The sequence below is a fragment of the Tyto alba genome, unplaced genomic scaffold (genome assembly GCF_018691265.1).
Source record: "Tyto alba isolate M040663 unplaced genomic scaffold, T.alba_DEE_v4.0 Super-Scaffold_20000042, whole genome shotgun sequence".
Taxonomy (NCBI): domain Eukaryota; kingdom Metazoa; phylum Chordata; class Aves; order Strigiformes; family Tytonidae; genus Tyto; species Tyto alba.
This window is the reverse complement of record NW_024881293.1, coordinates 15,368,382-15,395,826: the sequence shown is the minus strand read 5'-3', so window position 1 is coordinate 15,395,826 and position 27,445 is coordinate 15,368,382. Positions and strand designations below refer to the sequence as shown.

The window sequence follows — 27,445 nt, the reverse complement described above, 5'->3', positions numbered from 1 at the left end:
GATGAAGCGATTACGGGCCTTGGACGAGGAAGCAAATCAATTTGCTATCTGCTCCTAAAAGGCAATTATAATCATTTGGCAAATAAGCCTGCTGGCCCCCCCCCGCGTGCGAGCCAACACCTTAAGGCAGTTGGTGGGGCCAGAGCTGCACACACTGCCCGGCGGGCAGCACCGAGGCCTGGCAACCGGGGAGCCCCCCTGCTCCCCAAACCAGCCCTGGCACCCCAGGGGCCTCCGGGGCTGGGGGGGCACCCCGGGGGGAAGTTGCTGAGGGCCACCGGAGCAGGGGACCCGGCTTCTGCGCCCACCGTGGTGGCTGCTGTGGGCACGAGCACCGGCCCCGGGCGAGAGGGAGCAGCAGGTCCAGGTGTGTGTTTGCATTCCTGGCCCCGCGTGTCGTCCCTGTGATCAGGGGTGTCCCCAAACCCCCTCGCAGGCAGCACCCCTCAGCGCACCCCTGCAGCAGGGGGGACCCCGGCAGTGCTATATGGCACAGGAGGGTCACCCCGTCCCCAGGGGCTCCGGGGCTGTGTCACACCATACCTGGTGTGGGGTCCTGCTGTCCCCAGGGGTGGCAGCTTGCCGTCCCCCGGTGACAGTGCCACGCTGTCCCCAGAGCAGCGTCAGACAGGGCAGGCAGAGCTGCCCAGCCCTGCTGGGAGGGATCCCGGGGTGGCCACAGGGCCCAGACTGGGCTGCAGAGGTGGCTGCGGGGTCCCGCCAGCAGCAGCCCCGGTGGGGAGGGCACCGTCCCCAGTGGGGCCAGCAGCCACCCAGCACGGGAGGCTGGGGGGGCGGTGGGTCCGAAAAAACCCCACAGTGACATTTGCCATCTGAAAGAGGAACTGTGGGGAGGGGAGGAAGGGAGTGGGAGGAAGCCGAGACGGTGGCCAGGGGCAGCGACGTCTGCAGGTGGCAGGAAGAGGTTTTGGGGAGAAAGCAAAAGTGAGCCGAGAAAGAAAAGGGCGAAATCTGCCCGGTGGGACAGGGGCGTCCGGGCAGCAGTGACCACCCAGAGCACCCCAGGATCCCCGCCGCGATGTTTCGGTTGTCCCCTGGGCTGGGGCTCCCGTGGTGGCAGAAGGAGAGGGACGGTGTCTCTGCCCCCCCAGCCTGGCTGCTGGCTCTGCCCCGCACCCCCACGGCCCTTGGGCAGCCCCCGGGGACGGTCCCCACGGCGGGGCCTCACTCTTGGTCCCCCTCTCTGGTCCCTGCCCCCCGTCCCCACGCCTGGTGTCCCAACCTGTCCCCAGGGCTGTTCAGGGTGCCTGGGCCCTACAGCTGGTCCCTACACGCAGCCTCACACCCAGACCCCACGGCGGGTCCCCAGACCCCACACCCCGTCCCCACAGCCGGTGCCCACCGCTGCCTCTCACACCCCCCGGGCACTGCAAGCAGCCACCCACGCTGTCACCAGGGCCGCCCCCCCGGCTCGCCATCCCCATCCGGGGGGGGACGACACCCACCACCGCGGCACCCCCGTCCCACCGCGGCTCGGGGTGCCTGCCCCGGACCCCATCCCTGCGGCAGAGCCTCTGCAGCCGAAGGAAATCCTCCCCCCTTCCCCCCCACCGCCCCGGCCTTTCTTCTCCGCTCCCCCTGTTTCTAATTCTTTTTCCTCGCCCGTAATGAGGGGATTACAAGGCAAACTCCAGCAGGACGCCTTTGTGGGGAGACAATCTGAGTGGGGAAGGCAGTTCGGGGCTTTGTCCGGTGCCGCCCCCCCGGACCCGTGCTGGGGGGGACATTTAGAGCAATTACTTGTCCAGAAAGTAACTGTCAATCATTCTTAAAGGGGAAGGCCTCCAATTAATAACCTCGTCCTAATCCTTTGGACTCATTTCCAATCTGCGGTGCCTTGGTGACATCTGCAACACTAAATAAAGATTCTCCTGAGCCTTAGCGCGGCGGTTCTGTGACAAATAAGAAGACTAGAGGCAACTTTGGCTGCCAAAGCTGCGAGATTGGTGAGGTTGAGCCGCTTGTTTGGTTCCCAGGAGGGACCAGCAAAGTTAAATACTCCTGGAAAAGCCAAGTTGGGCCCAGCAGGTAACACCGTTTTATTCCGATTCGGGTGGAAGCGCCGGGGGAAGGTGCTGAAAAAGGGAGCGGGTGTCCCCAGCACGTGCAGGGGACCAGGGCTGGGGCTGGCACCCTTCCCTGGGGCCGCGGGAGAGGGTGCTGGGGGCCTGTCAGCACCACTCGCACCGATTCACACCTGGGGCCGGAGGGCAGGAGCCACCCACGCTCCCCACTGCCTGTGCCGGCCGCTGCAGACAGCCCGTCCCGGGGGGCCTGAGCCTGGGGGGCCACATCCTGGCACCCCACAGGCTCCCAAAGGCAAAAAAATGGGACCCAGTGAAAGCTGGGGCTGTCCCCAGCGGTCGCGTCCCCGACTGCTGGGGAGGCCGCTTGTCCTCACTGATGCTCTGCTGCTTTCTGGCACCAGGGAGGCGATCCTTCTTTTTTTTTTTTTTTTTTTAACCCACTTCAACCAGGGTTCAGTGCTGTTGCTGTTGCCTTTTTGGGTGTCTTTAACAATAGGGACCCCCTCCCCCAGGCTGGCAGCCCCTTCAGCAAAACCACGGGTCAGGGTGTTGAGTAGGCTGGGGGTGGGGGGAAAAACCCTCCTGAGGCTTTGGGTCCTTGCGGTTCCCAGCACAGCTTTAAAGCTTATGGACTTATACCCCAAAATTCCCTCCGGGATGACGGCGGCCACAGGAGAATGTCCGACAGGACCGGGGGGGGGTGGCTCTCCCCACCGCACCCTCTCAGCGCTGCCCGTTCCTAGGCAGGATTCCTGAAACACTGGCATGAAGGCTCAGGGCTCCCGGGGCCGGTCCCGCTGGGGGCCCCTCTTCTACACCCAGTGACATCCACGAGCCCAGCCAGGCCAAAGCAGAGTGGGGTGAGGGGGTGCGGGAGGCCCTGGCCCCCCACCCCGGGGCCCGTCCCGCAGCGCCCAGCGCTGCCGCCCTGCCGCTGGGCGGGTCCTGCTGGGTTATTTTGCTTTGCTTCATTTCTGCTCCCACGCCAGGGTTTGCTCTGCTCCCACGCCAGGGTTTTTTGCTCTGCTTCCCGAGGGATTTTAGCTTCCTTTGCTTTCGGATGGGTCAGGGTGGGGGGATCGTGGGGGCTGCCCCCAGCCCCGGCTTTGACCTCCGTCACTGCCCCTCGTCCCTGTCCCCCCCTCATTGTCCCAACCCTCCTCTCCTCCCATTTACCCCACCTGGTCCCCAGCCCCACCCTGTGGCCTGTCTCACCTGTACCCCCCCCCGGCCCATCTCGCCCATTCCCATTGTCCCAGCTTCCCCCAGACCCCCCCCACCCCCCCACCCCACCTCCCTCCCGTTGCCCCGTGGGGCCGCAGATGTGACTGGGCAGCGCAGCCACGGGGCCCTGATGGGGTGTTGAGTCCCCTGGGGGGGTCCGTGCCCCAGGCGGGGGCTCTGGGGGCTCTGGGTGCTCACCCCCTCTCCCCTCTCCTTGCAGGTGCGGAGCCGCGCAAATGAGAAGTGGGTGAGTGAGAGCGGGACGGCAGAGGGGGACCCCGTCCCCTCCCCGGGTCCCCCACCCCAGGACATGCCGCAGTGACACCGCGGTGACACCGGGGCCCCTGCTCCCCCCAGCACCCACTCACCACTGCCTTGGGGCACCCTGGGGCGCAGCACCCAGCACCCCTGCCCCGACTTGTGCGTTCCCCCCCCGGGGCACCCTAAAGACTGCAGCCCCCCTGCAGCAGCAGGGCCAGACCCGGAGCCGGCCAGACCCCCCCCAGCTATAGCACAGCCTGCGAGGGGCCACAGGGTGTCTTGGGGCGCCGGCGTCCCCCCGAACCACGCACACGGACACGGGGCGCACACTGCATGCCCAGCACTGCATGTGCATGCCACGCTGCGAGCGCCGCGCGCTGCACAGACTGCACGCACAGCCCGGGCGGGCACTGCCTGCTCTGCACACGCTGTGCTGCGCCCGCAGCCCTGCACACGCTGTGCACACCCAGTGTGTGCTCCGAGCACGCTGCAGAGGCGCCGGGCACAGCACTGACACACAGGGGACACACACGGGGGGGGGGGGGAGCTGCACATGCTGTACGCCTCGACACTGCATATGCTGCACGCCTGCAGGCACAGGGTGCGCTGCACGGCCCGGAGCGTGCTGCACACTGCGCATGTGCCCCCGCTGCACGCACACACACACACACACATGCACATGCACACACGCGCACACACGCACACACATGCACACACACAGGTGCCATGTGCACACGCACACACGCACACACACAGGTGCCATGTGCACACACACACACAGGTGCCATGTGCACACACACACACACGGAGGTGCCATGTGCACACACGCACACACACACATGCACACACACACACGCACACACGTGCACATGCACACACACACACATGCACACACACAGGTGCCATGTGCACACGCACACACGCACAGGTGCCATGTGCACACACACACACAGAGGTGCCATGTGCACACACACACATGCACACGCACACACGCGCACACACATGCACATGCACACACACACACATGCACACACACAGGTGCCATGTGCACACACACACATGCACACATGCACACTTACACACACAGGTGCCATGTGCACACACGCACACACACACACAGGTGCCATGTGCACACACACACACATGCACACACACGCACACACACACACACAGGTGCCATGTGCACACACACACACAGGTGCCATGTGCACACACACACACACACACAGGTACCATGTGCACACACACACACACGCAGAGGTCCCATGTGCACACACACACAGGTGCCATGTGCACACACACACACACACACAGGTGCCACGTGCACCGCGCCGACCCTGCGTGCCCACACTGCTCGCACTGCATGCCCACAGCTACAGCGCGTGGTCGCAGGCTGCGCACGCCCCGCACGCGTTGCACGCCCTGCCCTCCTTGCACACGCACAGCACGCGCTGCGCACGTACGCGGTGCCCTGCACGCTGCAGGGGCAGGCGCTGCTTGCAGCCTGTGGACACTGCACCCTGGGCACTGCGCACTGCACGCAGTGCACGTGGTGGGCATGCAGCACAAACCGCCCTGCACACACACACACACACACACACACCTCCCTTCACACGTTCCATCCCACACCCTGCACGCCCACCCTGATGTGGGTACCCCTGCGCGCTCCTGAGCGCCCCACACCTGAGCACCCCATGCCTGCCCACGCGGGCGGGCTGCACCCCGTGCACATCCCCGCGCTAGCTCAGGCACGCACCGGCTGCAGACACGCTGCTTGCACCCACGCTACCCGCTGCACACACAGGCACTCACGGTGCACACTGTGCACACCCCCCCCACACACGTGCACAGCCGGAGCAGCACCCGACACCCACCCCCTGCAAGCCATTTATTCCCTCCCAGCATTAATTGCAGGTCCCTTTCCCTCCCCACACCCATTTGGGCATCAGCAGAATGCGGGCGCGTGGGTCTGGGCCACGCAGTTCCTTGCCCTTGGTGGAAGTGCCCCAGGATTACAGCTTTCTGCCCCATTTCTGTGTTTGCCGACATCCTCACGGTAGAAAGGGACCCTTAATCCCCAGCAAATACTGCAGGAAGATTTCAGGCCCTGGATAAAAAGCTTAAAGATGAAACATTGCAAGAGTTGAAAACGCTTATAGGCGTGCAGAAAAAGGGCTATTAGCCAGGGGACAGTGCCGGGTGGCTCTGGCGGTTCTTGGGGACCGACACCGGGTCCTCCACACGGCTCGAAGCCCGTGGGGAGAGGGGCTGGAGGCGAGGAGGAGCTGGGCAGGAGGGAGGGCGCCAGCCCGGGCTTGGTCCCCTCCATGCCAGGGCAAAGGAGGGGACAGGTCGGCCCTCAGCGGTGGCACTTCCCTAAAATCCTCCACTTTAGGTGAAGGTTAATTTTGGCTTTGGGTGGGTGCGCTGGCCTGACTGCAGCTGGCAGTGGAGCCCGGCAGGTGCTGCGCAGGGTGGCCGGGGTGCCCGTCCCCAGGACCCCTGGCACACCTCGGCCCCGGGGTAACGCCTTCGCATGGCCTGTTCCTGGGGCCGCCCCAGCCCCCCATCCGTTGGTCCATTTGTCCGTCCGTCCCCAGGCTGGGGTGGCGGGGGGGGGGCAGATCTCCCCGTGCCTCAGCTCACCCCCGTGGTCCCCTCGCAGGTGCCACCATGTTCCTGAACAAGAGTGAGGGGGACCTGGGTGAGCTGCGGAAGCCGGGGGACGGCGAGGGCGCCTCACCGGCGGCCGCTGAGGAGGAGCAGCCCAAGAAGAAGCACCGGAGGAACCGCACCACCTTCACCACGTACCAGCTGCACGAGCTGGAGCGCGCCTTCGAGAAGTCCCACTACCCGGACGTGTACAGCCGCGAGGAGCTGGCCGTGAAGGTGAACCTGCCAGAGGTCCGCGTGCAGGTAGGGAGGACTGCTGGTGGCCCCAGCACCCCAAACCCGTCCCCTGGAGAGTGGCAGAGGGGCCATCCCAGCGCTGGAGACCTTTGCTCTGCTCCCAGCTCCTCCGCTGCCGCCTCGCTCCGTGCCTCAGTTTCCCCATTGCCCGAGGCAGAAGGGGCATTTCCGCAGAGCTGGCTGCTCCTGCCAAAACCAGAGGAGGGATTTAATGGCTGAGCCTTGTTCCCTGCACAACGTCCCAGCTCAGTCCATGCCCCAGGGTCACTGTTTGGGCAGGAAGACGGTTTTTAGAGACTTTTTTCCCGCTGGTGGTGGCTGCTCCCAGCCCTCCAGCTGATCCCATGGGAAAGCAGCCAAACCTGAGCAGCTTGCGACCACTTCCAGGACTTCAGGGCTGGGAAAGCACAAGATCCTCACAGATTTGGGGGTTTTAGGCTTGCTGGAGCGAGGCAGCTGCAGGGGGGTGGCAGGGCTGGGGAGGTTTCACTCCAGGGGCTGCAGGAAAGGGCTCTGCAGGGGGAAGGTACAGCCCGGGGAAGAGCCTGGGGTCCCACTGGTCTGCTCCTCACCACCCCTGGGATCGGTGGGGCAAGAGTGGGGAGAGGGAAACAGTCAGGGAGCTGAAGAAGTGACAAACCCACTGCAAAGCAAAGCAGTAATCCCCTTACAAATGAACTGAGTTTCCCAGGCCTCAGCCCCAGTCCAAGACAACGCAGCCTTTTTCAGGGGGGGTCCAGACCATAGGGACACCTCTGCCAAGCTCTCCGAGCAGCAACCAGTTTCACAGAATCATAGAATCATTTAGGTTGAGGAAGACCTTTAAGATCATCAGGTCCAACCATTAACCCAACACTGCCAAGTCCCCCACTAACCCACGTCCTTAAGTGCTGCATCTACACGTCTTTTAAATACCTCCGGGGAGGGTGACTCCAGTTCCCTGGGCAGCCTGTTCCAATGCTTTGACAGCCCTTTCTGTGAAGAAATTTTCCCTAATCTCCAACCTAAACCTCCCCTGGCGCAACTTGAGGCCATTTCCTCTCGTCCCATTGCTTGAGAAAAGAGACCAACACCCACCTCCCTACAACCTCCTTTCAGGTAGTTGCAGAGAGCAATAAGGCCTCCCCTGAGCCTCCTTTTCTCCAGACTAAGCAGCTCCCGTTCACCCAGCTGCTCCTCAGGAGACTTGTGCTCCAGACCCCTCAGCAGCTTCGTTGCTCTTTGGGCACAAAGTTTGGAACGGTGTAGCCCAGTATCCACCACCAACTGTGACCAGTCCATGGGAGACGTCTCCTTTGCAGCCTGGATGTTCATCTTTACACCCCTTTTGCACCTCACAGCAGACGGGCGGTGCCCAGTGCTGCTGGGGGCTCTGGGGCCACGGGGGCCAGCGCCCTAATGAGCAGCTCCCACGGGCCAAGATGTCACTGCCAGCCTTGGCTCGCCGGTCCTTCGCCTGGGCTTTGGCGCAACCATGGCAGTTTGGTTTCTAAAATCTTCTACCGAGGGGCTTTTGAAGGCCAGATAACTTTATGCTGAGGACTGTGTGGATGTTTGCAGGGCCAGGGTGCACAGTCCTGTGGAGCAGTGAGGAGAGGGGCTGTGCGGGGTCGCCTCTCTCTTTGCACGCCTCGGAGAGGCCCTCAGTCTCTGAGGTTTGTGAAAGAGGTTTGACAGAGGCGCGCAGTGTGCTGGGGATTGCTGGAGCCCTGCGGGGCACCCCCCATGGGACCCAACGCACAGGGGCACCCCCCGCAGGGTAGAACACCCCATACAGGACACCCCACCTGGAACGCTCGGTGTGGGGCACCCTGCATGGGCCACAGCACAACGCAGCACCCCGCATAGGGCACGGCACAGCGGGGCACCCCGCATGGGGCATGGCACAGTGGGGCACCCCGCATGGGGCATGGCACAACGCAGCACCCCGCATGGGGCACGGCACAGTGGGGCACCCTGCATGGGCCACGGCACAACGCAGCACCCCGCATGGGGCACGGCACAGTGGGGCACCCCGCATGGGGCACGGCACATGGGACAGGCCGCGAGGGACCAGCTGGGCGTGGTGGGGCTCAGCCTGGCTCTCTCCCCACAGGTCTGGTTCCAGAACCGACGAGCCAAGTGGAGGCGACAGGAGAAGATGGAGGCCAGCTCCATGAAACTCCATGACACCCCCGTGCTTTCCTTCAACCGGCCCCCCATGGCCCCCAACGTGGGGCCCATGAGCAACTCCCTCCCGCTCGACCCATGGCTGACGTCCCCCATCTCCAGCGCCACTACGGTCCACAGCATCCCCGGCTTCATGGGACCCCCCCAGGCCTTGCAGCCCCCCTACGGCGGGCACTCCTTCCTCAACAGTCCCCCGCCGATGGCGCAGGGCGTGCAGCCCATGGCGCCCGCGCCCTACCAGTGCGGCACCACCTTTGTGGACAAGTATCCGCTGGAGGAGGTGGACCAGAGGAGCTCCAGCATCGCCTCGCTCCGCATGAAAGCCAAGGAGCACATTCAGACCATTGACAAGACCTGGCAGCCCATTTGATGAATGCTCCCCTCCGGCCGCGCCGCCCCCCAGCTCCTGCCCCCCGGCGTTGGCTCGGCCCTGGGGCAGGCGAGGGGGGTGACGGTGGGATGCTCAGCTGGCCCTGGGCAGGGATGCCGGGCTGCATCTTCCCCGCGATGGGCCAGCACCGTCAGTGGCAGGGGAGCAAGCCGGGGTGCTGGCGGGACCCCGCCACAGCAGAGCACCCCAGCAGCCACCCACAGCCCCTCTGCCTTGCTGAGGCACCGGCCCGAGCTGTGGATCTGGCCGAGGCCTGGGGGCGTCCCACCGTGCCACCAGGCCACCCACCACCCTGGCTGGACACCTCCTTTCCCCACACCCCCTCCCCCTTTTTTTTTTTTTTTTTTTAATGCTGCAGATTTAAACAAAACCGAACAGAAAAGCTCTAGTTTTGTAGGGAGTACTTGGGGGGATTTTTTTTAGCCACATTGAGGCACAACACTGGTTGTGCCAGTAGATGCGCCGTCACCAAGAAGGTGATTGTATTGTGAGTAAAGAGATAAGCTGAACGGCTGCCGCATGCTGGAGTCGGGCGCTGCCGGGGCCCTGCCCGCCGTGCCGCTCATTAGTAGCGTTGCTTGTTAACAGGCTGGGGCTGCAGAGCCTCTGCTGGGAAGGAGCTTTGTGGGGAGATGGGGGAGCATCATCCCCGCGCACCGTCCTGCCTCGCTCCCCAGGGCTGTCTGGCGTGGGGCTGGGGCCAGATCTGGGCACAGGCGACCTGATCCAGCCCTGGCCGCGGACTGGGACCAGCTCGGTGCCGCACTGCGTCCTCAGCAGCTCCTCGAGGGGCATCTGCCCTAATGGGGGTCTGCCCGGCCCCACGCTGACTGCGCAAAGCTGCCGTGACTGCGCTGAGGGGAAGGGGGGTCAGCAGTGGGACCCTCGCAGCCCTCAGCCTGGGCTAGTAAGAGGAGGGGGCTGGCTGAGGGAGCTGGGGTCCCTGCGGCGGGGCACAGCAGGGTGTGCCAAAGCCTGGTTTACACCTTGCCAGAGGTTCCTGCCGGGTGGTGGTGGCGAGGCACCACGTCCTCGGGGGTCCCCAGCCTGCCCGGGCTCGGGGTCCCGCCAGCGGCACCGGCACCCTGGCTGTGGCAGCGAGAGCCAGCACGGCCCGGGCAGGGACGGCTGAGCCCGCAGCGGCTTCGAGGGGCCGAAGCACCTCTGGGACAAAGGGACGGGGGCTCAGCCCTGGGCGAGTGGGTGACCCCGGTCCCTGGGGCGTCCTGAGGTCTCTGAGGAAGCAAGGTGAGAGCTGATCCTCCCCCCGCAAAAATGAGGTGTTCCCCCAGAAAACCTTCCCGCTTTTGGACCTGACGACGGCCGCAAACAGGGCTTTGCTGGGGCAGCCCCATCCCTGCCCAGTGTCAGCACCGCTGGCCGCAGCTCCCCCAACCCGGGGGGTCTCACCCCAACCCAGCTGGCCTGGGGCCGGGCTCTGATGTCCCCACACCCCCGGGGGCAGGCGGGACCGGCCGGAATGCCACCGGGCCGGCGAGGCACTGACCCCAGCGAGACCCTTCTCCTTGGCCCCCATCCCCCGGCTGCTGCTGCTCATCTGCTTCGTTAGTGACAATTAAACCTCTAACAAGCCATTAAACGCATAATCGATGCTCCCCTGGCTCCCCCCGCCCGACTAATGGGGCCGGGGCCCGAGGTGAAGCGGTCCGGCAGAGCCGGGCTCCGGCAGGGATATAATGAAGCAACGGCCGCGGAAGTAATGGGGTTTGCTCCGGGGGAAGGGACGCGCTCAGTGGGGGCTGCGCTTTTCACACGACATAATTGCCGAGGCTGGCGCCAGCCGGGGGCACCCCCCAGCCCCCCCAGCGCCAACAGAAGCCGGCGGGCGCAGAGCGCGGGGGGCTCGGCACCCTCCAGCCGGTCTGATCGGAGCCTAATTGGGGCGAGGGTGCTCCCCACCCGCCTCGCATCATGCACCCACCACCCCAAAGCGGGGGTGTGGAGAGCCCCCGGGATGAGGAGGCAGCTCCCCGGGTGCCTGGGGTTTGGGGGGGGGTTATGCAAATTATTGGAATTAGCTAATTTGCATGGGGTGGCACCGGTGCGCCCCGAGGCAGCGTGGTGGGGAATGTCTGTCGGGGCACCTTCCCCCCCCCCCCCGTGAGCACCCCGGTGCTGTGCTGCACTTCATGCAGAAACAGCCGATGCTTCTGGCCGGAAAAAAAAAGCGCCATTTAAATGCAGAAAAGCTGTAGGAGAACCGAGCTTCATGCCCTTCCCTCTTTATTGGTCCTTTCCCCCTGTTGAGGTGCAGCGGAGCACACCCTGCGTCGTTTGTGGACAGCGGCACGTGGAGCCACGTCGGGGGAAAAATCCAAGCAAAAAAGCATTTTTTCCCCCCTAGATCCCAATCCTGTCCTGCTCGCTGCCCGGATGGGCCCAGCACTGTCCTGCATCTGGGGCTGTGCTGGGAGGATTGGGTGCTACTGGGAGTGCTGGGGACACTGCGGTCTTCTCCCAGCCCTTTGTGGCAGAGCAGGAGCTCCCCTGCTCCCACCTCCTCTAATCCCCTCCTGTGGCATTTGCCCCCTAATCTGCTTATTTCTCTCTATTTCTCCTAGGCCTGAATGAACCCAGCCCTGTCCCGGCGCGACGCCTCGCGCCAGCTGAGCCATGGGGTCTGGGCCCTCTACCCCCCCGGGCTGCCGGGGGTGTCCTGGCACGGGGGCCTGGGATGCGGGGGTGGCACTGCCATGCCAGGGGACGGGGGGCTGCCGCCGCATGTACCCCCCGGGGTCCCAGCCGGGCCATGCAGCGAGCCCCGCACCCCCTGGCACAGGCCAGGATCGGGCTCACCCCCCGCCCGCCCCCGGCCCCTGCGCGTGTCATGTCTGTCCCCTCCAGCCCCCAGCGGGACAGACGTGGCCCCAGGAAACTGCAGTGGCGAGGGGGGGGGCATGCTGTCCCCTCTACAGAGCGTGGGAGCCGGGGACCTCAGGGCTCAGGTTCTCCTCGGGGGTGTTGACCCAGGAGCTCCCCGCCGCCCTCCAGCTCCCGGGGGGAGAGGCAGAGAGGGGGCTGCCGGGCAGCGAGGGGGAGGCCACCAGCCGCAGGTTGAGCTTGGCGATGAGCGGCTTCCCCACGCTCACCGTCCGCCTCTCCTCCACGAAGTCATCCATGCCGCGGTAGCGGTACTGCAGGCAGACGGTGAACACCAGCTCCTGCTGTGGGGGCACCGGCAGCGTGGGCACCCGTCCCGGTGCTGCGCCCACGGCCGCGCTGCACCTCCAGCCCCCGCCCGGTACAGCTCTTACCCGCAGTTTCTGCAAGCCGCAGAGCCGGCTGTAGAGGCAGCAGGAGGGGCAGCTGAGGCTCCAGGCGGGTGCCAGAGGGCTGCCCACCTCCTCCGGGCTCTCCTTGTTGGTGCACTTGAGGTCTACATCCAGCTCCTGCCACGGACAACATCCAGGCATGGAAACCACCACAGGTCCCCCCCCACCCCGCTCCCCAGCATCGCCCCAGCACAGGCTTCAGCGACCCGCTCCCACCTCGGGTATGTCGGTGAGCTTGGCCTCGCACTTGGCGATGTCCTCGGGGGCGGCCACCACGCGCGTGTAGATGATCATGATGTTGGAGAATTCGGCGGCAAAGCCCAGCTGGACGGTGACGCCACAGTCGAAGTGGAGGTGTCGGCTCTCCGGCAGGACTGGGGAGGGCACAGGAGGTGCAGGGCTGGCACCTGCAGGCGCTTGGGGCTGGAGCTGCACCCACAGGTGAGGTGACTGCTGGGGTCACCCCAGAGTGGGGACACCAACATGATGCTCCTGCCACCGGGCTGGCAGCTCTGTGCCAGCAGTTTGTCTCCCCCCGGGGTGGGAGACAGCCGGCAGGTGCCATAGACCTCTCCCTGGGACTCAGTGCTGTCTCCACCCTGGGTGCCAGCTCCGGACACGGTGGTCGTGACTCACCGTGAGCCTTGGCCCACTGCAGGTTCCTGGCAGAGGACTCGTCCCGGCCCGGGGGGCGGATGGGGTCCGTCAGAGCTCGTCTCTCTGAGAGGTTGCTGCGGAGCTCCAGTGCCTGCCGGCCCCGCGTGATCTCCAGCGTGCCCATGTCTGCAGGGAGCACGCGGGGTCAGCGGGGGCTGCCGTGGGGGTTGCTGTGCCCCGCTGCTCCCCACTCACCCTCGGCCACCTTGTCCAGCAGCACTGTGATCTTCTCGTCCTCCAGCAGCCAGCGCTTGAGGAAGGTGACGAAGATGCCGTTGGAGAGCTCGCCCTGGCTCAGCTCGTAGGCTTCGGCATCCGCACACCTGAGGGGATGGGGCAGTGGCCAGCTCCCTCATGGGCTCGGCCACTCCCCTGGGAACCGGCCTCCACCAGGGTGACATCCTGGGGGATCCAGATCCAGGCGCCCACGGCTCTACCCACGCCCATCAACCCATCCAACCACCATGCTGGGCAGAGGCGGGGGCGGCAGTGGATCCTGGGTGCCTTTGAGCCCAAATCCCTGCGCTCTAGAGGAGCTTTGGGGCTTAATCCCCTTGGGTGGCTGCCCAAAGCCGAGCAGCAGCATCACGGGCACCTCCCTGCCCAGTGAGGAACTGGGGGCTGCTGCTCACCCACCACCTCCAGCATCAACCAGACGGAGTGACACTGCCAATAGGGAGGGGGGAAAGACGTGGGTGCAAACAGGGCTGAGCCATGGTGGGGGGCTGAGCCCCAGCCCGGCTCTGAGCCAGAGATGGAGGCTCAGCCCTGCTGCCCGCGCTGGGGCGTGGTGGGGAGGGGACCCACGTGGCGTAGCCGAAGACGATGTTGGCCGTGACCTGCAGTGCTCCGACTTGTGGGATGATGTCGTCGTTGAGGTTCCTGCAAGAGAAGTGTTGCTGGGCAGAGCTGGGACGTTCCACTCCCCCCAAACTCTCCCCGAGGCACCCCAGACCCTAGAAGCTGCCCCGTGCCGCTCTGCCCACCCGTCGTGGCGTTTGCTGGCTCAGCTGGGGCAGTGACGCTTTGGGGCATCCAGACAAATCCAACAGGTTTGGATGGGACCCCAGGGATGCCCCGCTCCACTGCCCCAGGAACCAGCACCCACGGGTCCCCCTGTGCTGGGACCTCCCAGCGTGGCAGCTCGTCCCCGGGCTGGTGGCCAGGGCTGAGTCACCTCTTGCGGCACATGTCGAGCAGGAAGATGTTGAGGCCGGTGCGGCGCTGCTGCATGCTCTGTAGCACCCGCTGCACACACAGGCAGTGCGCCGAGGTGTAGGAGCTGGGTGCGTCGATGGGCACCATGAAGCTGTTGCCAAAATTTTCATAGCCGTGCCCGGCATAGTAGAGCAAACCTGCTAGGAGGGGGAGAGAGTGGGTGACAGACCTCGGCCAGCCGGTGCCCACTTCTTGCCCGGCTGCCCCCCGAAACCCCGCCAGCCCAAAACCTCCCGGTTCCCTCCTGGCTGGAGCCACCCCAGCAGGTGCCACCGTACCGTAGACGCCCTTGTCGAGGAGGAGGAGGAACTCGTTGACAGCCATCTGCATCTCGGCTTTGCACAGGTCCAGCAGCGAGACCACCTTGAAGTCGAGCTGGCAGAGGAGGGCACTGAGGGCGTGCACATCCACCATGGGTGCCTTCAGCTGCTTGTGGTGCCGGTAGTGCATGTTGCCGATCAGCAGGGCCACTTTGTCGGTGGCTGCCAGGACAGGAGAGGGAGGTGATGATGGGGCTGGAGTGGGGATGCTCCTGCTGTCCCTGCTACCTTCAGCCCGCAGAGGGGACACCCACGTGTGACCAGTGTCGCTGTCCCCAGGTACTGGGGTGCCCTGTGGCATCCCTGCCTCGCTGGTCTGCTCCCCCCAGCCTGCCGCACCCAGAGCACCTCTGGCCGAGCGGAGCCTCGTTGGGTGGCAGCAGTGACACTGGGGACAGTCGCAGCCCCACAGGGCCACCAACCCCTCCTGGGCAGGCTCTTACCATACAGCTGGCCGGGACTGCCTTGCTCCGGGGAGCCTGGAAAGAAAGAAACGCTGTGCCACGGCCCCACAGTGCCTGGGGAGCGCAGCAGACGGAGCGGCAGGGACCTGCCTGCTCGGCCCCCACCTACCTCCATCCCCCTCCTGCCAGGAGCCTCCAGAGGTGAAGAGCCGTGGGCCTGTGGCAGAGGGAGGTGTCAGGGAGCCCCGGGCACAGCAGCATCTCCTGCCATGGGCTGGAGCCCCCCAAAACCATGGGACAGCTGCGGGAGGGCTTTATGGCAGGGCAGAGCAGAGCCACGACACCCCAAAAGAGGTGGGGGGGCCGCAGAGGTTTGTCGGGGGCCCTCACCAATCTCCACATCCACTTCCTGGCTCCACAGCTCATGGAAGAGGTTGAACACGCGGCAGGAGTAGCTGCCCCGCTCGGCTGTTGTCACCAGCTTTACCTGCCAGTGGGACGGAGTGGGCAGCCGGGGTGCCGTGCCGCGCCGTGCCGCGCCGTGCCGCGCCGTGCCGCGGGTCCCACCATACCTGGAGCCGGGGTGCCTGCGCACCCTCCACGGGGCGCCGGTTCCTGAACCACTGGTACTGGGGCGGGGGGTTGCCAATGGCTCTGCACTCCAGCTCCAGCGTGTCCCCCTCGGCCAGACGGCACGGCCGTGGCTGCCGCAGGATCTGCAGGCCCGCCATGGTCGGGCAGTAACCGCTGGCTGGGGAGGGGACGGGGCAGCAAATTCAGCACCCAGCCACAGCAGGCCTCTGTGAAGCTGCTCTTGGGTCCCAGGTCCCTCACCCACAGGCCCTGGCACCCACGGGTGGCATGAGGAAGACACAGGGCACTTGGTCCCTCTGTGGGCACCGTCACCCCAGCAAGCCCAGAGACCCTGGCGGCTGAGCCGGAGCACAACATGGCAAGCGATGCCCTGCAGGAGCTGCCCCAGTGCCAGTGGGGCGAGTGATGCCCTACGGGAGCTACCCGGGGTGAGAGGTGCCCGGCGGGTGCCAGCCTGGGGACGCAGCTCTCGGGGCCCACCTGAGCTGGGGCTGCTGCTCCTCTCCACCTGGACGTGGGCCCACCTGGAGAAGGTGAAGGTGGCCCCGCAGTTCACCCGGCAGATGTACCACTCGGGCTGGCCCGGCGAGGTGGCCGTGTCGATCACCAGCTCTGGGGCTGTGGCTCCGGGCACCTATGAATCCAGGGGATCAGGGGCTTCCTCCCCCTTGTCTGGGTGCCCTCGCCATGGGCAGGGTCCGGGGGCTCTGCTCAACGTGGCACGACGAGCCTCTCACCTCCCGCTTCCCGCAGAACCACTGGTACGCGAGCCCGGGTGGGCCGGTGGCCCAGCAGGCCAGGGACACCCGCGTCCCCTCTGTCACCACCTGCGACTCTGGCTGCACCGTGATGCGGATCATGTCCTGGACTGCAGGAGAGGAGAGACCAGCTTGGGCTGGCTGAGACCCCCACCCCGCACCACCACATCCTGTCCTGTCCCACTCCCACCCACAACAACCTGTCCACTCCAATCCCGTCCCACCCCTCTGCCCTCTCCCAACCACTTCATCCTACCTTGTCACAATCAGTGCCATCCCACTCACCCCACCCCATCTCATCCCGTTCCATCTATCCCACTCCACTTTGTTCCACCCCACCCCATCCCAAGCCCATCCCATCTCCCGTCCAGGACCCCACTCCCCAGGGCAAGACCACCAGCAGAAAGAGCTGCTCCCCCTGCTTTCCTTCTGCTGAGCCCCTGTCCCCCGGTGCCCCTCTCCAGCCCCCACGGGACCCACTGCCTGTCCGTACCGGCGGTGCTGAGGACCTGGCAGGCCTGCGTGTGCCCCATCCTCTCCAGGCAGCCCAGCAGGTACTTGAGGGTGCAGTCACGCTCGGCCAGGAGCTGCAGGAGGCATTGCGTGGGGCTGCCGCGGGGCTCCAGCACTTTCAGCGAGCACGTCTCCAGCTCCTCCGCGCTGCAAGGTGCCCATGGCACTCAGTGCCGCAGTCACCTCCCTCCCAGGGAGGACAGGGACCCCTGCCAGGGTACTCGGCAGGTCCCCCAGCCCAGGCTGTGGCCACAGTGGGGTGGCCGGGGACCCGCACGCCTCTAGCTCAGCCTGCAGCAGGGCCGTGCCCACATGCATTTTGTCACCCAGCTGGGGACAAACCCACACCTCTACCTGCACTTGAAGCGTTTCTCCACCCCAGCCACCTCGGCCAGCTTGCGCCAGCCCCGGCTGGCGTTATCCAGGAGCTCGCAGAGCCGGGCCACCACCTCCTCACCCAGCGAGCCGATGGGCATGCTCCAGTCCCCCATCCTGTCCCAGCCCTGCCACCACCTGCCTGGGGACACGGAGGGGGACGAGCCATCAGCGGATGGCGGGTGACAGGCACTTGTGCCCCTCCGGACACCATCAGGCACTGCTCTGGCCAGGTGCAGGGCGGCTGGCGAGGGAGAGCACCAGCACCCCAGCATCAGGTCACCTCCCCGCAGGAGCCCAGGAGAGTTCTGGCACTGGGAACTAGCTGCCAGCAGCCAGCCAGGAATGCCACAAGTTCCCACTCCATGCCCGGAGGACAAGAGCCGTGACAGTGGCACTGGGGACCCTGCTCACTTCCTGGCCTTGGGCAAGGGGCATGGGCCCTGTTAGCCCAGCCCCAGGACAGGGTCCAAGGAATTGGAGAGAAGGGATGTCCCTGTCACCTTCCCCATCCCGTCAGGGGACACAGAGAACAGGATCCTTCAGAGAGGGCTGCGCCCAGGGACCCCTCTCCTTCTGGCTGTGGGACAGCAGCAGTCCCCTCGCCACGACTCTGGGGGTGGCTCTGGAACCAGCATGAGCCCTGCGAGGCCACCATGAGGAGCCCACAGCAGGGGTTAGGGGAGGGTACATGGGGGTCCTGGGGCTGGGACCCGCCTCAGCTCCCCTTCACCCTGGCAAAGGCTTCAGCAGCAAGGGGAGCGTGGCATGAATCACCCTGGACTGGGAGAGCACCCAGGGACGGGCTCCCTCCCCGTCCCCTCAGGTCCCTCCCCACCGCAGATGGGCACTTGTCCCCCGAACCAAGCCGGCCATGGCAGCTGGGTGACACTCGCCCGAGCAGGGGGGCTCCAAGACAAGAGAGTAGCAGCTCAGGTGCCCCCTCTGCTCACCTACTGCTGGACTTGGGGGGCTGAACGCGCTGTGGGGTGGGCAAGGGGAGGGCAGGCTGGAGGATGGGCACGGCAGGGACAGGGCACTCACCGCTGGATACAGCCTGGCCTGAGCCCCGTCAGCTCCGAGGGCGCGCACTGAGCCCCATGCAGAGGAAATGAGGATTCAACCCGCAGTCTCCCCCAGCCCCTCCCCGCGCCGCAGCACGGCACTTCTGCTTTCCTCTGCCGCTTCCTGTGCCGTGGTGCGCAGGTGCTGCAGCTGCCAACCCGGCTGCCACACCCCCTCCCTGGGCACAGACCCCCGATCCCTGCTGCGGGGTGTGGGGGGCACTGGGGATGCTGCTGGGCTGGGCCGTGGCTCCACTGCCCCTTCCTCGCTGTGGGAGGACCTTGTGGGCAGCTGCTTTGTCCCCATAACCCAACCCAAGGCCAGGCAGGAGCTGCAGGGCAGCAAGCCCAGGATGGAGATGAACCAAGGTGACGGGGGCACTCCTCAGCCGGCACAGGCAGGACTGAGACCCAGGGCAAGTTTCTGAGCTCTGCCAAGCCAGAGCCAGCCGAGGACACGCACGGACAGGGCAGCAAGACCCGGTCTTCATCGCACAGCCCAGCCAAGCCAGGACCCCAGTGTCCCAGCAGCTGCTGCTCCCCAGCTGCCAGAGGAGGAAGCAAAGGCGCAGCGCGGTGGTGGCACTGCGAGGGGCCTCCACGTCCCTCCTCACCTCACCTGCTGCCACAGCACCCAGTCCCCATCCTCCCACCCCCCAGAGCACAGGATGCTCAGCCCCCAAAGCCCCACCCCCAGGGGACACAGTGATGCCAGGGGCATCATTCCCCACCCCAAACTCACTATGCACCTACCTGCGGGTCCCTTAAGCTCCAGCCATTGCAGTACAGACCATGACAGAGCTGTGAGCAGGACCCATCTGGTGGTGTAGGCTCCCTCTACGAGTGAAAAATTGAGCTTCTGTTTTAGCACATACACCAAGAATTTGTGGCTTGTGTTGCCTCAGTTCCTCACCAAGCTGTCAGCACAAGGAGGGATCCATACCAAGCTTGCCAAGGGCCTAGGTTTGCCACAGTCTCTGTAACAGGTATCAGACTCACCAAAGATTTATTACTCATTTACAGCAAGAAGAGACCAAAAGCAGGAGCTGGACCCAGTGCCACCCACGCTGGCACTCAGGGCAGCCCCTGCACCCCAAAGCTCTGCAGCACCTACAGTTTCTTGCCCTTCTTCAGCCTGTTGCGGTGCCATGTGTTGTACTTCCGCAGGCGCCTCCAATACTCAATCGAGTTGGGGTCCATCTCCTCCAGCTTCTTGGGGGGCCCGAGGTGGACCTTAAAGAGCCTGGGGGTGAACACAGAGGGTGTGAGGCTGTGGCAGGGAGGGCAACAGGACAAGGCAATGGAAGTGTGTGACCAGGACGCGCGGATCCCTCACCCATCACATCCACAGTGCAGCCTGCTCTCCTTCCCTGGCCCTCGGGGCAGGTCTCAGGGCTGCAGAGCAGCAGCGTTCTCCTCCCAGGACAGTTCCCCGTCTCTCCTACACTCATCTGTGCCTCTAGGACGGCACTGCTGCAGGGACAGGCCCCCCAGGACAGGCCCCCTGCTGCGCACAGCGAGGGGAGCTGGGCACCACCTACCAATCAGGGTACTCGGAGTCAGGCTTCAGGGCCACCTCCGGGCCTTCCTTGAAGTAATTAACCCCCATGGCGTAGGTAGCGAGCATGGTGGGGTCGGTGCACACCTCCGGCTCCTTCAGCACCTCCTTCGGCACGTTCTTGCCCTTGGACTTCACAGCTGTGGGGACGCGGGTAGGGTCAAGCCGGCGGGTGCGGCAGGGAGACAGCTGGGGGCAGGGAGAAGGGCGGGGGCTCTGCCAGAGCAAGGGATGGAAACAAGGGCCACGGCGGGGGCCGGGGGCGAGGGACGAGGGGCACGGGCCGTGCGGAGGGGAGCTGGGGCAGAGCACGGGGACAGGGCCGGGGGCCGCAGGGCCGGGGGCCGCAGGGCCGGGGCACGGGGGACACACGGGGGGGGGACACACGGGGGGGGACACACGGGGGGGGGGACACGGACACACGGGGGACGGACACACGGGGGGGGGGACACACGGCGGGGGGGACACACACGGGGGGAGGGACACACACGGGGGGAGGGACACACACGGGGGGAGGGACACACGGGGGGGGGGGGACACAGGGGCAGGGGCCGGGGACCGGAGCTCACCCGCCTTCTTGGCGTAGCCGCGGGCCGGGCCAGGCAACACCGCCCGCATCACCCTCAGCAGCGGCGCGGCCATGGCGGGGCGCCGCGGGGCACGCTGGGAAAGCGGCGGGGCGGGGCCGGGCCGGCCCGCGCATGCGCGGCGGCAGCACCGGCACGTCCCCGCCGTTCCGGTCGGTTCCCGGGACCGGCGGTGGGTGAGTCCGCGCGGCCTCGGCCCGGGCGCCAGAGGGGAGAGCCGGCACCGGCAGGGCTGGCCCGGGCCCCCCCGGCCCGGTGCTGCGGGTCGGCCAGGCCCCGCCCCGCCCCGCCCCGCCCCGCCCCATGGAGAGCAGCATGGATTTCCAGGCGGCTGCGCCCGCCGCCCCTCAGCTCAGCGGCGACGAGGCCCCGGAGCTGCCGGCCATGGACACGGAGGAAGGGCCCGCGGAGCGGCCTGGCGCCCCTGAGCTCCGTGGGGGTGACGGGCGGCTGGAGGGGCCCCCCTTCATCGCCCCGCTCCCTGGCTGCGGCTCCGGGCAGGACCCGCCCGCCTCCGGGGGTCCGCAGAGGGCTCCGGGGCCCGGCCCGGGGCCTGCTTCAGCCTCGGACCTCAGAGCGGGTGTGGACGGGCAAACCGAGCTTTGCCGGGACTTGGGAAGAGAGATGGAAGAGGAGACGGTGACTGCGGGGCTGCAGGGCTCCACCGACTGGCAACCCAGTGCCGGGAGCACCCCTCGGGATGCGGGACACCCCCCAGCCCCAGGCAGCGGTGACCCGACGGGCATGGAGCTGGACGAGGCCCCTGAGGCTGGCGCCCACCCCGGCGGGGCTAAATGGGCCGAGGATGCAGAGGACGACCCCTCGGAGCTCCAGGGCCTTCTGGCCCAGCTCGAGACCCTTGACCCCAGCCGCGGCGACCGCTCGCCCGCCTCAGCACGGGACCCCCCACCCTCCTCCAGCGCTGGCACAGCCCCTCTGGCAAGCGAGCAGGCCCGGCAGAGCTTCGGGGAGTGTCAGGGCAAGTGCCGGCCCTGCCCGCTGCATGTGGCCATGGGCCAAGGCCTGCAGACACAGCCCTGCTGTGCCCAGCACTCAGCCTGCTCCCGGCCCTGCCACGGCCTGCTCTTTGCTGAGGCCGACCGGGAGGACTTGCTGAGCCTCCTGTGCTATGAGGGGGGGCTGCCTGAAGCCAGTGCTGAGACACCCCTAGCCCGCTCCGATGTCCTGGCTGGAAGAAACCTGGAGATGCTGCAGGCTCGGGAGGAACTGGCTGCTGTGGAGGAGCCTGAAGGGCTGGGGAGGCTGGAGAGCTTGAAGGCCGGGCCTTCTGGCAGCTGGTATTATGGAGAGGGGCTCTGCGAGGTCGACTCCGCCTGTGAGGGCAATCGGGACGGTTCCCCGGAGCCAGCCTGGGTGGCCCTGCCTCCCGCTCCAGCCCCAGAGGCAGAGCAGCCAGCCCGGGGCGGTGTGACCGTGAGTGCATCGCGCACGGGCTGCGGCGGTGCGGCAGCAAGCCAGGACGTGCCCCTTGACTCTGCTCCCTCGTGAGGTTTTGGGTGGGGGCTGAGGGCAGCCAGGGATGCCTTTTCCGCTGGTTTTACAGGGCCTCGTGCTGCTGGGGTGCCCAGACGAGACCCTCAGTACTGGCTTTGGCTCCTGCTGCCTTGAATGCAGGGGGATGCTTGGAGGGTTGTCTGATCCGTGCGTGCCCTGGGGAAGAGGCTGCTGGATTGAAACAGCCCCCCCAGCCCCAGGACCCTGCACTCCCCCTGCCTCAGAACACTGTGCCCCTCACTGTTCTGGCTCACCAGGACAGCCTGGCCTGGCCGTGGGGCAAGCAGGCTGAATCCCTGAGATCCCAGCCAGAGCCTCACCTCTTTCTTGTTGCTTTGCAGAACAGAGAACTCCCATCCTCCTGCCTGGCCTTCAAAGAGGGTGAGTTGGTTCTGTGCTTGAGCAGCAAAAGCACCCAGGAGTCCTGACCCACCACCTCCTTCTCTGACCCCGAATGTGGGGTGGCCAGTGGTCCCAGACAGGGAGGGAGCACCCGGCTCTGCACCCACACAGGGTGGGAACATGGCTGCAGACTCTGGGTGGCTCATTCCATTCCAGCGTGCCCTTCGCTGAGCAAATGGGGGTGCTTCAGGGGTCAGAGAGGGGGGAAGCTCAGGCTTGGGAAGGGAGAAAGTGGGATGGCGAGGTGTGCCTGAGGGAGGGGGAAGCAGCCCTGGGGTCAGAGTTGGCCCCACACTGATGCCAGGAGCTCATCTCCCAAGTGCTGAGCTGCTTTGCCACAAGTAGGAACACAAGTAACAGGCGGTAGGAGCTGGTACCCTCAGTTTTCAGAGGTGGGGGGGCCAGCCCCTGCTTAGTCACTCCCAATGGCCTCAGTTCCAGGCCCTTGCGACCCAGAGGATCTGCTGGATGGTGTGATTTTTGGGGCAAAGTACCTGGGCTCCACACAGCTGGTCTCGGAGAGGAACCCCCCAACCAGCGTCCGCATGGCACAGGCCCAGGAGGCGGTGGACAGGATCAAGGTGCAGGAGGGTAGGGGGGCATGACTGCCACCAGCCTGGCCCCTCCTGGGCATGGCGCAGCACTCGGGATCTCCCGGCTGTGGGGCAGGGACCCAGAGGAGTCCTGGCAGCAGCAGTGACCTCTCCTGGTCACTTCGTTCTGCAGGCACCGGAGGGGGAGTCCCAGCCCATGACGGAGGTGGATCTGTTTGTCTCCACGCAGAGGATCAAGGTGCTCACGGCTGACACGCAGGTGAGGAGGGAACAGGAGCACTTTGGGGCTGCTGAAACCTTCCCGTCTGGCCTTGGGATCTCTGCTTTGCACCCACACCAGGGGGGTGGAGCCCAAGGGTGGCCTACGGGTGAGGACACGTGTCTGGGGGGAGACGTGTCACTGCAGCCATCCCGCACAGGTGCGTCATGGCCCTCGGCTCTCTGCATGGCTGCACAAGGCTCCTTGTGCAAGCTGCACCTCGCAGGAGCTGCTGGGTTCCCAGACCAAGCTCCAGGGAACCCAGGCTTGAAATTTCTGTGGCTCTTTGCCTCAGGATTGCTTTCTACTTTATAGTAAGAGGAAATGGCTGTTTTGTCCCCCAGCATCACCCAGAGACACGGCTGAGTCCTTGATCGAGGGAGCTGTTTGTGTCTTTTAGCATAGATGTGGTTCCTGCGCAGCGTGTGCCAGGCACTTGAGCTGCATCCTGGCACAGGGGCATCTGAACCCAAACCCTTCCTGCCTGTGGCGGTGCCTGGCTGGCTCGCAGGCTGCTCACAGGCTCTGTGGGGCCAGGAAGGGCTGAAGGTCTCCGTGTCCCCTTTGCCAGGAGGCCATGATGGATCACTCCCTCCAGACCATCTCCTACATCGCCGACATCGGCTCCCTCGTGGTGCTCATGGCGCGCCGCAAGCTGCCTCGACGGTCAGAGGTGGCGGAGGAAAAGAGGCTCTACAAAATGATCTGCCACGTCTTCCACTCGGCTGACGTGAGGCGACACGCAAGTCCCTTGGGAGGGTGGCGCTGGGGTCCTGGGCTCCATCCCGCTGTAATGACCGGGCGCTCTGGGCTCCGTGCTAGGAGCTCCCCGTGAGCACGTAAAGGGGGACGGAGCCCACCTGGAGCACCCCCGCAAGAAAACGGGGGAGGACTGTCACCGTAAAGGGGCCCGGGCAGGCAGGGAAGGAGCCAGGGTGCCCTGGAGCTCCCAGGGCACGGTGCCTGTGCTGGGCTTTGCAGGGTGCTGGCAGCTCTTGGCTCCGTTTTGGGCATGAGACTGTTGGCCCTGAGCCACGGGCACGAACAAGCCCTTTCCTTCCCCAGGCTCAGATCATCGCTCAGGCCATCGGGCAGGCGTTCGGCGTGGCCTACCAGCGCTTCTTGGAGGCCAACAGCATTGACCCGAGCGAGCTGAGCCCTCGCCAGTATAGCCGTGCCCTTGAGGACCAGGAGCAATACAATACAGAGCTGACCCACTTCTCCCGGCAGGAGAACTGCAAAGATGTAAGAGCTGCTTTGGAGGGGCGGGGACAGTGTGGAGTACCCCCTGGCACCTCTGTGTCATCCCCTCCACGGCTTCCTGAGCAGCTGAGGTGCTCGCTACAAAACTGGGCCCCATCCCAGCCGGCTGTGAGCTCAGGGCAGCTGTGCTGGGGCTGGTACATCTTCCCTGTGACTCTGGTGACTGTAACTCATCTGTGCCCCCGCCCAGGTCTGCATCCGGAAGCAGAAGGGGGAGATCCTGGGCATTGCCATCGTGGAGTCGGGCTGGGGCTCCATCCTGCCCACCGTGGTCATCGCCAACCTTATGCACGGGGGCCCCGCGGAGAGGTCGGGCGAGCTGAGCATCGGGGACCGCCTCATGTCTGTCAACGGGACGAGCCTGGTGGGGCTGCCCCTCAGCACCTGCCAGAGCATCATCCGGGTGAGCCGGGGCTGCCTGGGGGGTGACAGGATCCAGCCTGAGCGCCACCGGAGTGTCTGTCATGCCGAGGTCCCCCCCGATGCTCCTGGCTTGGGGGGCCATACCCGTCCAGTGAGCTGTGACAGTCCACGCTCTGAGTGCTTGGGAGGGAGGGATGGGACAAGGCAGAGATGAAGCTGGGGACTGAACTTGCTGCGGCAGGGTGCGGGCAGGGCCCTGCCCGAGGAGGAGGGTGGGTGAGGAGGCAGGCACTTGTCCTGGAGGGAACCTCTCGCATCTTCTATTCTCTGGGGCAGGAGGGAGCTGAAAGCAAGGACAGTGTGGCCTCAGGGGCAGAGCGGGACGCCTTGCACTGGATTTTTAAGTTCTTCTCCCTCAATTTGAGCATGGCAGTATCCCGTGTGTGCCTCAGTTTCCCCACTGAAAATAGGTTGCTAACTCTCAGCCCTCCCCTGTGCAACATGGCGGTGTCGCCCCTCTCCACCACACTGAATCACTCTCCAAAGTCTGACAAAGCCCCGTCCCATCTTCCAGGAGCTGAAGCACCAGACAGAGGTGACGCTGAACATTGTGCACTGTCCTCCTGTCACCACGGCTGTCATCCGACGCCCCGACTCCAAGTACCAGCTGGGCTTCTGTGTTGAGAACGGTGTGGTGAGTGCCCCCGGGGATGGGCGTGGAGCCAGGCCGGGGTCAGCCGAGGGCTTCAGCTGCCCGAGGGACACAGGGTTCTGGCTGTGCCTGGGTGGATGAGCACAGCCCCAGCGCTCCCTGTGCCCGCCAGCGCTGCAGTTTCCCAGGGCTCTTCGCAGCTCTCCGGCAGCACTGCCGGGTGGCTCTGCCCTTCAGCCATTCGCTTTCAGGGTGCTGGTTTCTTCCTGCCTTTCTTGGTGTGACCTTAGTGACATTGTCACTGTCCCCCCATGGCGCAGCCACTCCCTGCTCTGGGCTCCGGGGTGGCTTGCTGGGAAGGCAGAGGCGCATCTCCAGGAGCAGTGGGAGTCGGTGGGTTGGGTGGGCGGCGGAGGGGGTGGCATGGCTGCATCGCACGCTGACTGGTGCTCCCAGTAGTACTGCGGACACGGTTACCCCACAGCCACACAGGAGCTGCTGACCTGGGGAAAAGCTCTGGCTCTGCAGCCCGGACTTGCGGGGAGCCCGAGCGGCTGATGGGGAGATGGGGGGAGCTGAGCTCTCCGTCAGCCAGGGGAACAAAAGCCTGTGGCCTGCCCTTGTCCTACAGCTCAGCACATCGCTCCGGTGGCAGCAGTGCAAAGCGGCATCCCTGCCCTCGATGCATGGGCTGGGGGAGACAGCACCCAAGTCCAGAGCTCTTCCCCAGAGCCTGCGTGGATGCGAGTGTTGGGGGGGTGGTTGCGCACCACCCCGGGCTGTGGGCCCAGCTCTGCTCTTAGCAGCGCTCTCTGCCCCCCAGATCTGCAGCCTGATGCGTGGGGGCATTGCAGAGAGAGGCGGCATCCGCGTGGGGCACCGCATCATTGAGATCAACGGGCAGAGCGTGGTGGCAACACCCCACGAGAAGATCATCCAGATGCTCACGCAGGCGGTCAGCGAGGTGAGCCGGGCCCGGGCTGGGTGCTGGCCAGGGCCCCCACGCCGTGGCACAGCCGCGGCCGCACGCGGAGCGGGCTGGGCTCGGGGCTTTGCACCAGCACCCTCCAGCCCGGGGTTTGGCTTCTCCCCGCTGATCTGTGTGTTCCTGCCTAGGTCCACATCAAGACCATGCCGGCCTCCACCTACCGCTTACTGACCGGGCAGGAGCAGCCTATCTTCCTCTGAGCTGCTGGGGGCCAGGCCAGAGCGAGCCCGGGGCTGCGAGGGCATGACAGGCTCTGCCTTCTGCCCCAGGACCCTCTGGTTCCCAGCACGGCCTAATCCTGCACCTCTTTGCTCTTACTCAGGACGCTGGGGGAGACTCTGGGGGCCTGATAGCCGGCTTGAGCAGTGTCAGTGCCTGTGGTGGGGGTTTGGACACCTCCTCCCCCCCTTCCATTCACCCCTCCCTGCCTCACAGTGCCTGTCCTGCTGCTTCACAGGGTCCCTTTGCCTTGTCCTGGTGCTGGCAGGAGAGGGGACCCTGCGTGAAGGGTCGCCCCATCCAGTAACCACAGACAGGACTTTTACACTCACCAAAGGTGCCTTTCCCCTGGTGGGGATGGTGCTGGCAGCACAGCTCCAGGGCTCACCCTGGCAGCACTGACCCTGCACACCGGTGTTGGGGTGCAGCTGGCACCCCTGAGGGAGAGCCAGTAGCTCCCAGACTCAGCCTTAAGGGCAGCAGCACCCTTGGCGCCTGCTCCTCCTCCCTGGCTTTGCCAGGGCCTGTCGGGGGTGCAGATGAACTCCCCGATAGACTTGTTGCACTGAGCTGGGAAACTACCTCTGCTTTTCCCTGGTGCTGCCTTTAACTGCTCTGCAGGCGCAGCCCGGCCCCAGCCCCCCAGGCCATGGGGTCGTGGCCCTCGGGGCTGTCCTCTGGCCCAGTCCCACGCCCCAGGGAGCCTGGGGTCATGAGCCTTACGGACCAGCCCCCGGTGCTGTGTCTTTTCACGTGTGGGTCTTTGGGCCTCTGTGGCCGCGGCAGTGACTTGACTGTGCCTGTGTGCTTGGTTGATGTAAGAATAAAAGTTTGGGGGAACGTGGGAGGCTGTGTTTCGGGAGCCCTGGCTGGGCTGCCCCCTGAG

General features: G+C 65.5%; 4 protein-coding genes across 5 annotated transcripts; 2 read left to right on the top strand and 2 right to left on the bottom strand.

Annotated features, from left to right (window-relative positions):
- The first annotated feature begins 1,670 nt into the window (after nucleotides 1–1,670).
- On the top strand, nucleotides 1,671–9,351 carry RAX2 (retina and anterior neural fold homeobox 2). Of its 2 annotated transcripts, XM_042794800.1 has the most exons (4): nucleotides 1,673–2,049; nucleotides 3,493–3,519; nucleotides 6,199–6,449; nucleotides 8,539–9,351. In XM_042794800.1, exons 3-4 carry the CDS (start codon nucleotides 6,207–6,209, stop codon nucleotides 8,980–8,982), a joined length of 687 nt encoding a protein of 228 aa, XP_042650734.1. In that variant the 5' UTR covers nucleotides 1,673–2,049; nucleotides 3,493–3,519; nucleotides 6,199–6,206; the 3' UTR covers nucleotides 8,983–9,351. The 2 variants fall into 2 exon arrangements, with proteins under 2 accessions (XP_042650735.1, XP_042650734.1); XM_042794801.1 differs by lacking the exon at nucleotides 3,493–3,519 and having other exon boundaries at nucleotides 1,671–2,049.
- Nucleotides 9,352–11,214: 1,863 nt separating this feature from the next.
- On the bottom strand, nucleotides 11,215–18,285 carry LOC116964191 (mucosa-associated lymphoid tissue lymphoma translocation protein 1-like). Its single transcript, XM_042794274.1, is given in 18 exon segments — nucleotides 11,215–12,188; nucleotides 12,279–12,413; nucleotides 12,513–12,670; nucleotides 12,933–13,079; nucleotides 13,149–13,276; nucleotides 13,761–13,835; nucleotides 14,131–14,308; nucleotides 14,450–14,653; nucleotides 14,935–14,970; nucleotides 15,065–15,112; nucleotides 15,286–15,382; nucleotides 15,468–15,560; nucleotides 15,562–15,785; nucleotides 15,970–16,123; nucleotides 16,227–16,357; nucleotides 16,741–16,907; nucleotides 17,115–17,277; nucleotides 18,180–18,285. Coding segments are annotated over 17 exon segments (2,367 nt in total). The 5' UTR covers nucleotides 17,252–17,277; nucleotides 18,180–18,285; the 3' UTR covers nucleotides 11,215–11,933.
- Nucleotides 18,286–19,188: 903 nt separating this feature from the next.
- Nucleotides 19,189–20,454, bottom strand: MRPL54 (mitochondrial ribosomal protein L54). The gene is made up of 3 exons (XM_042794942.1): nucleotides 20,327–20,454; nucleotides 19,741–19,897; nucleotides 19,189–19,442 (listed from the first exon to the last, which is right to left on the bottom strand). The coding sequence occupies exons 1-3, from the start codon at nucleotides 20,397–20,399 to the stop codon at nucleotides 19,310–19,312; spliced, it is 363 nt and encodes a 120-aa protein (XP_042650876.1). The 5' UTR covers nucleotides 20,400–20,454; the 3' UTR covers nucleotides 19,189–19,309.
- A 19-nt stretch (nucleotides 20,455–20,473) lies between these two features.
- On the top strand, nucleotides 20,474–27,404 carry APBA3 (amyloid beta precursor protein binding family A member 3). The gene is made up of 10 exons (XM_033002989.2): nucleotides 20,474–21,778; nucleotides 22,201–22,240; nucleotides 22,697–22,842; nucleotides 22,988–23,074; nucleotides 23,646–23,804; nucleotides 24,140–24,319; nucleotides 24,528–24,740; nucleotides 25,275–25,394; nucleotides 26,176–26,316; nucleotides 26,469–27,404. Exons 1-10 carry the CDS (start codon nucleotides 20,648–20,650, stop codon nucleotides 26,538–26,540), a joined length of 2,289 nt encoding a protein of 762 aa, XP_032858880.2. The 5' UTR covers nucleotides 20,474–20,647; the 3' UTR covers nucleotides 26,541–27,404.
- Nucleotides 27,405–27,445: the final 41 nt, after the last annotated feature.

Coding starts and splice junctions, on each gene's coding strand:
- RAX2 (XM_042794801.1), top strand. CDS start 6,207: ATGTTCCTGAACAAGAGTGAGGGGGACCTGGGTGAGCTGCGGAAGCCG. Junction 6,450..8,538: donor TGCCAGAGGTCCGCGTGCAG/GTAGGGAGGACT, acceptor CTCTCCCCACAG/GTCTGGTTCCAGAACCGACG.
- MRPL54 (XM_042794942.1), bottom strand. CDS start 20,399: ATGGCCGCGCCGCTGCTGAGGGTGATGCGGGCGGTGTTGCCTGGCCCG. Junction 19,898..20,326: donor CGGCTACGCCAAGAAGGCGG/GTGAGCTCCGGT, acceptor GCGTCCCCACAG/CTGTGAAGTCCAAGGGCAAG. Junction 19,443..19,740: donor GACTCCGAGTACCCTGATTG/GTAGGTGGTGCC, acceptor GTTCACCCCCAG/GCTCTTTAAGGTCCACCTCG.
- APBA3 (XM_033002989.2), top strand. CDS start 20,648: ATGGAGAGCAGCATGGATTTCCAGGCGGCTGCGCCCGCCGCCCCTCAG. Junction 21,779..22,200: donor CAGCCCGGGGCGGTGTGACC/GTGAGTGCATCG, acceptor GTTGCTTTGCAG/AACAGAGAACTCCCATCCTC. Junction 26,317..26,468: donor TCACGCAGGCGGTCAGCGAG/GTGAGCCGGGCC, acceptor GTTCCTGCCTAG/GTCCACATCAAGACCATGCC.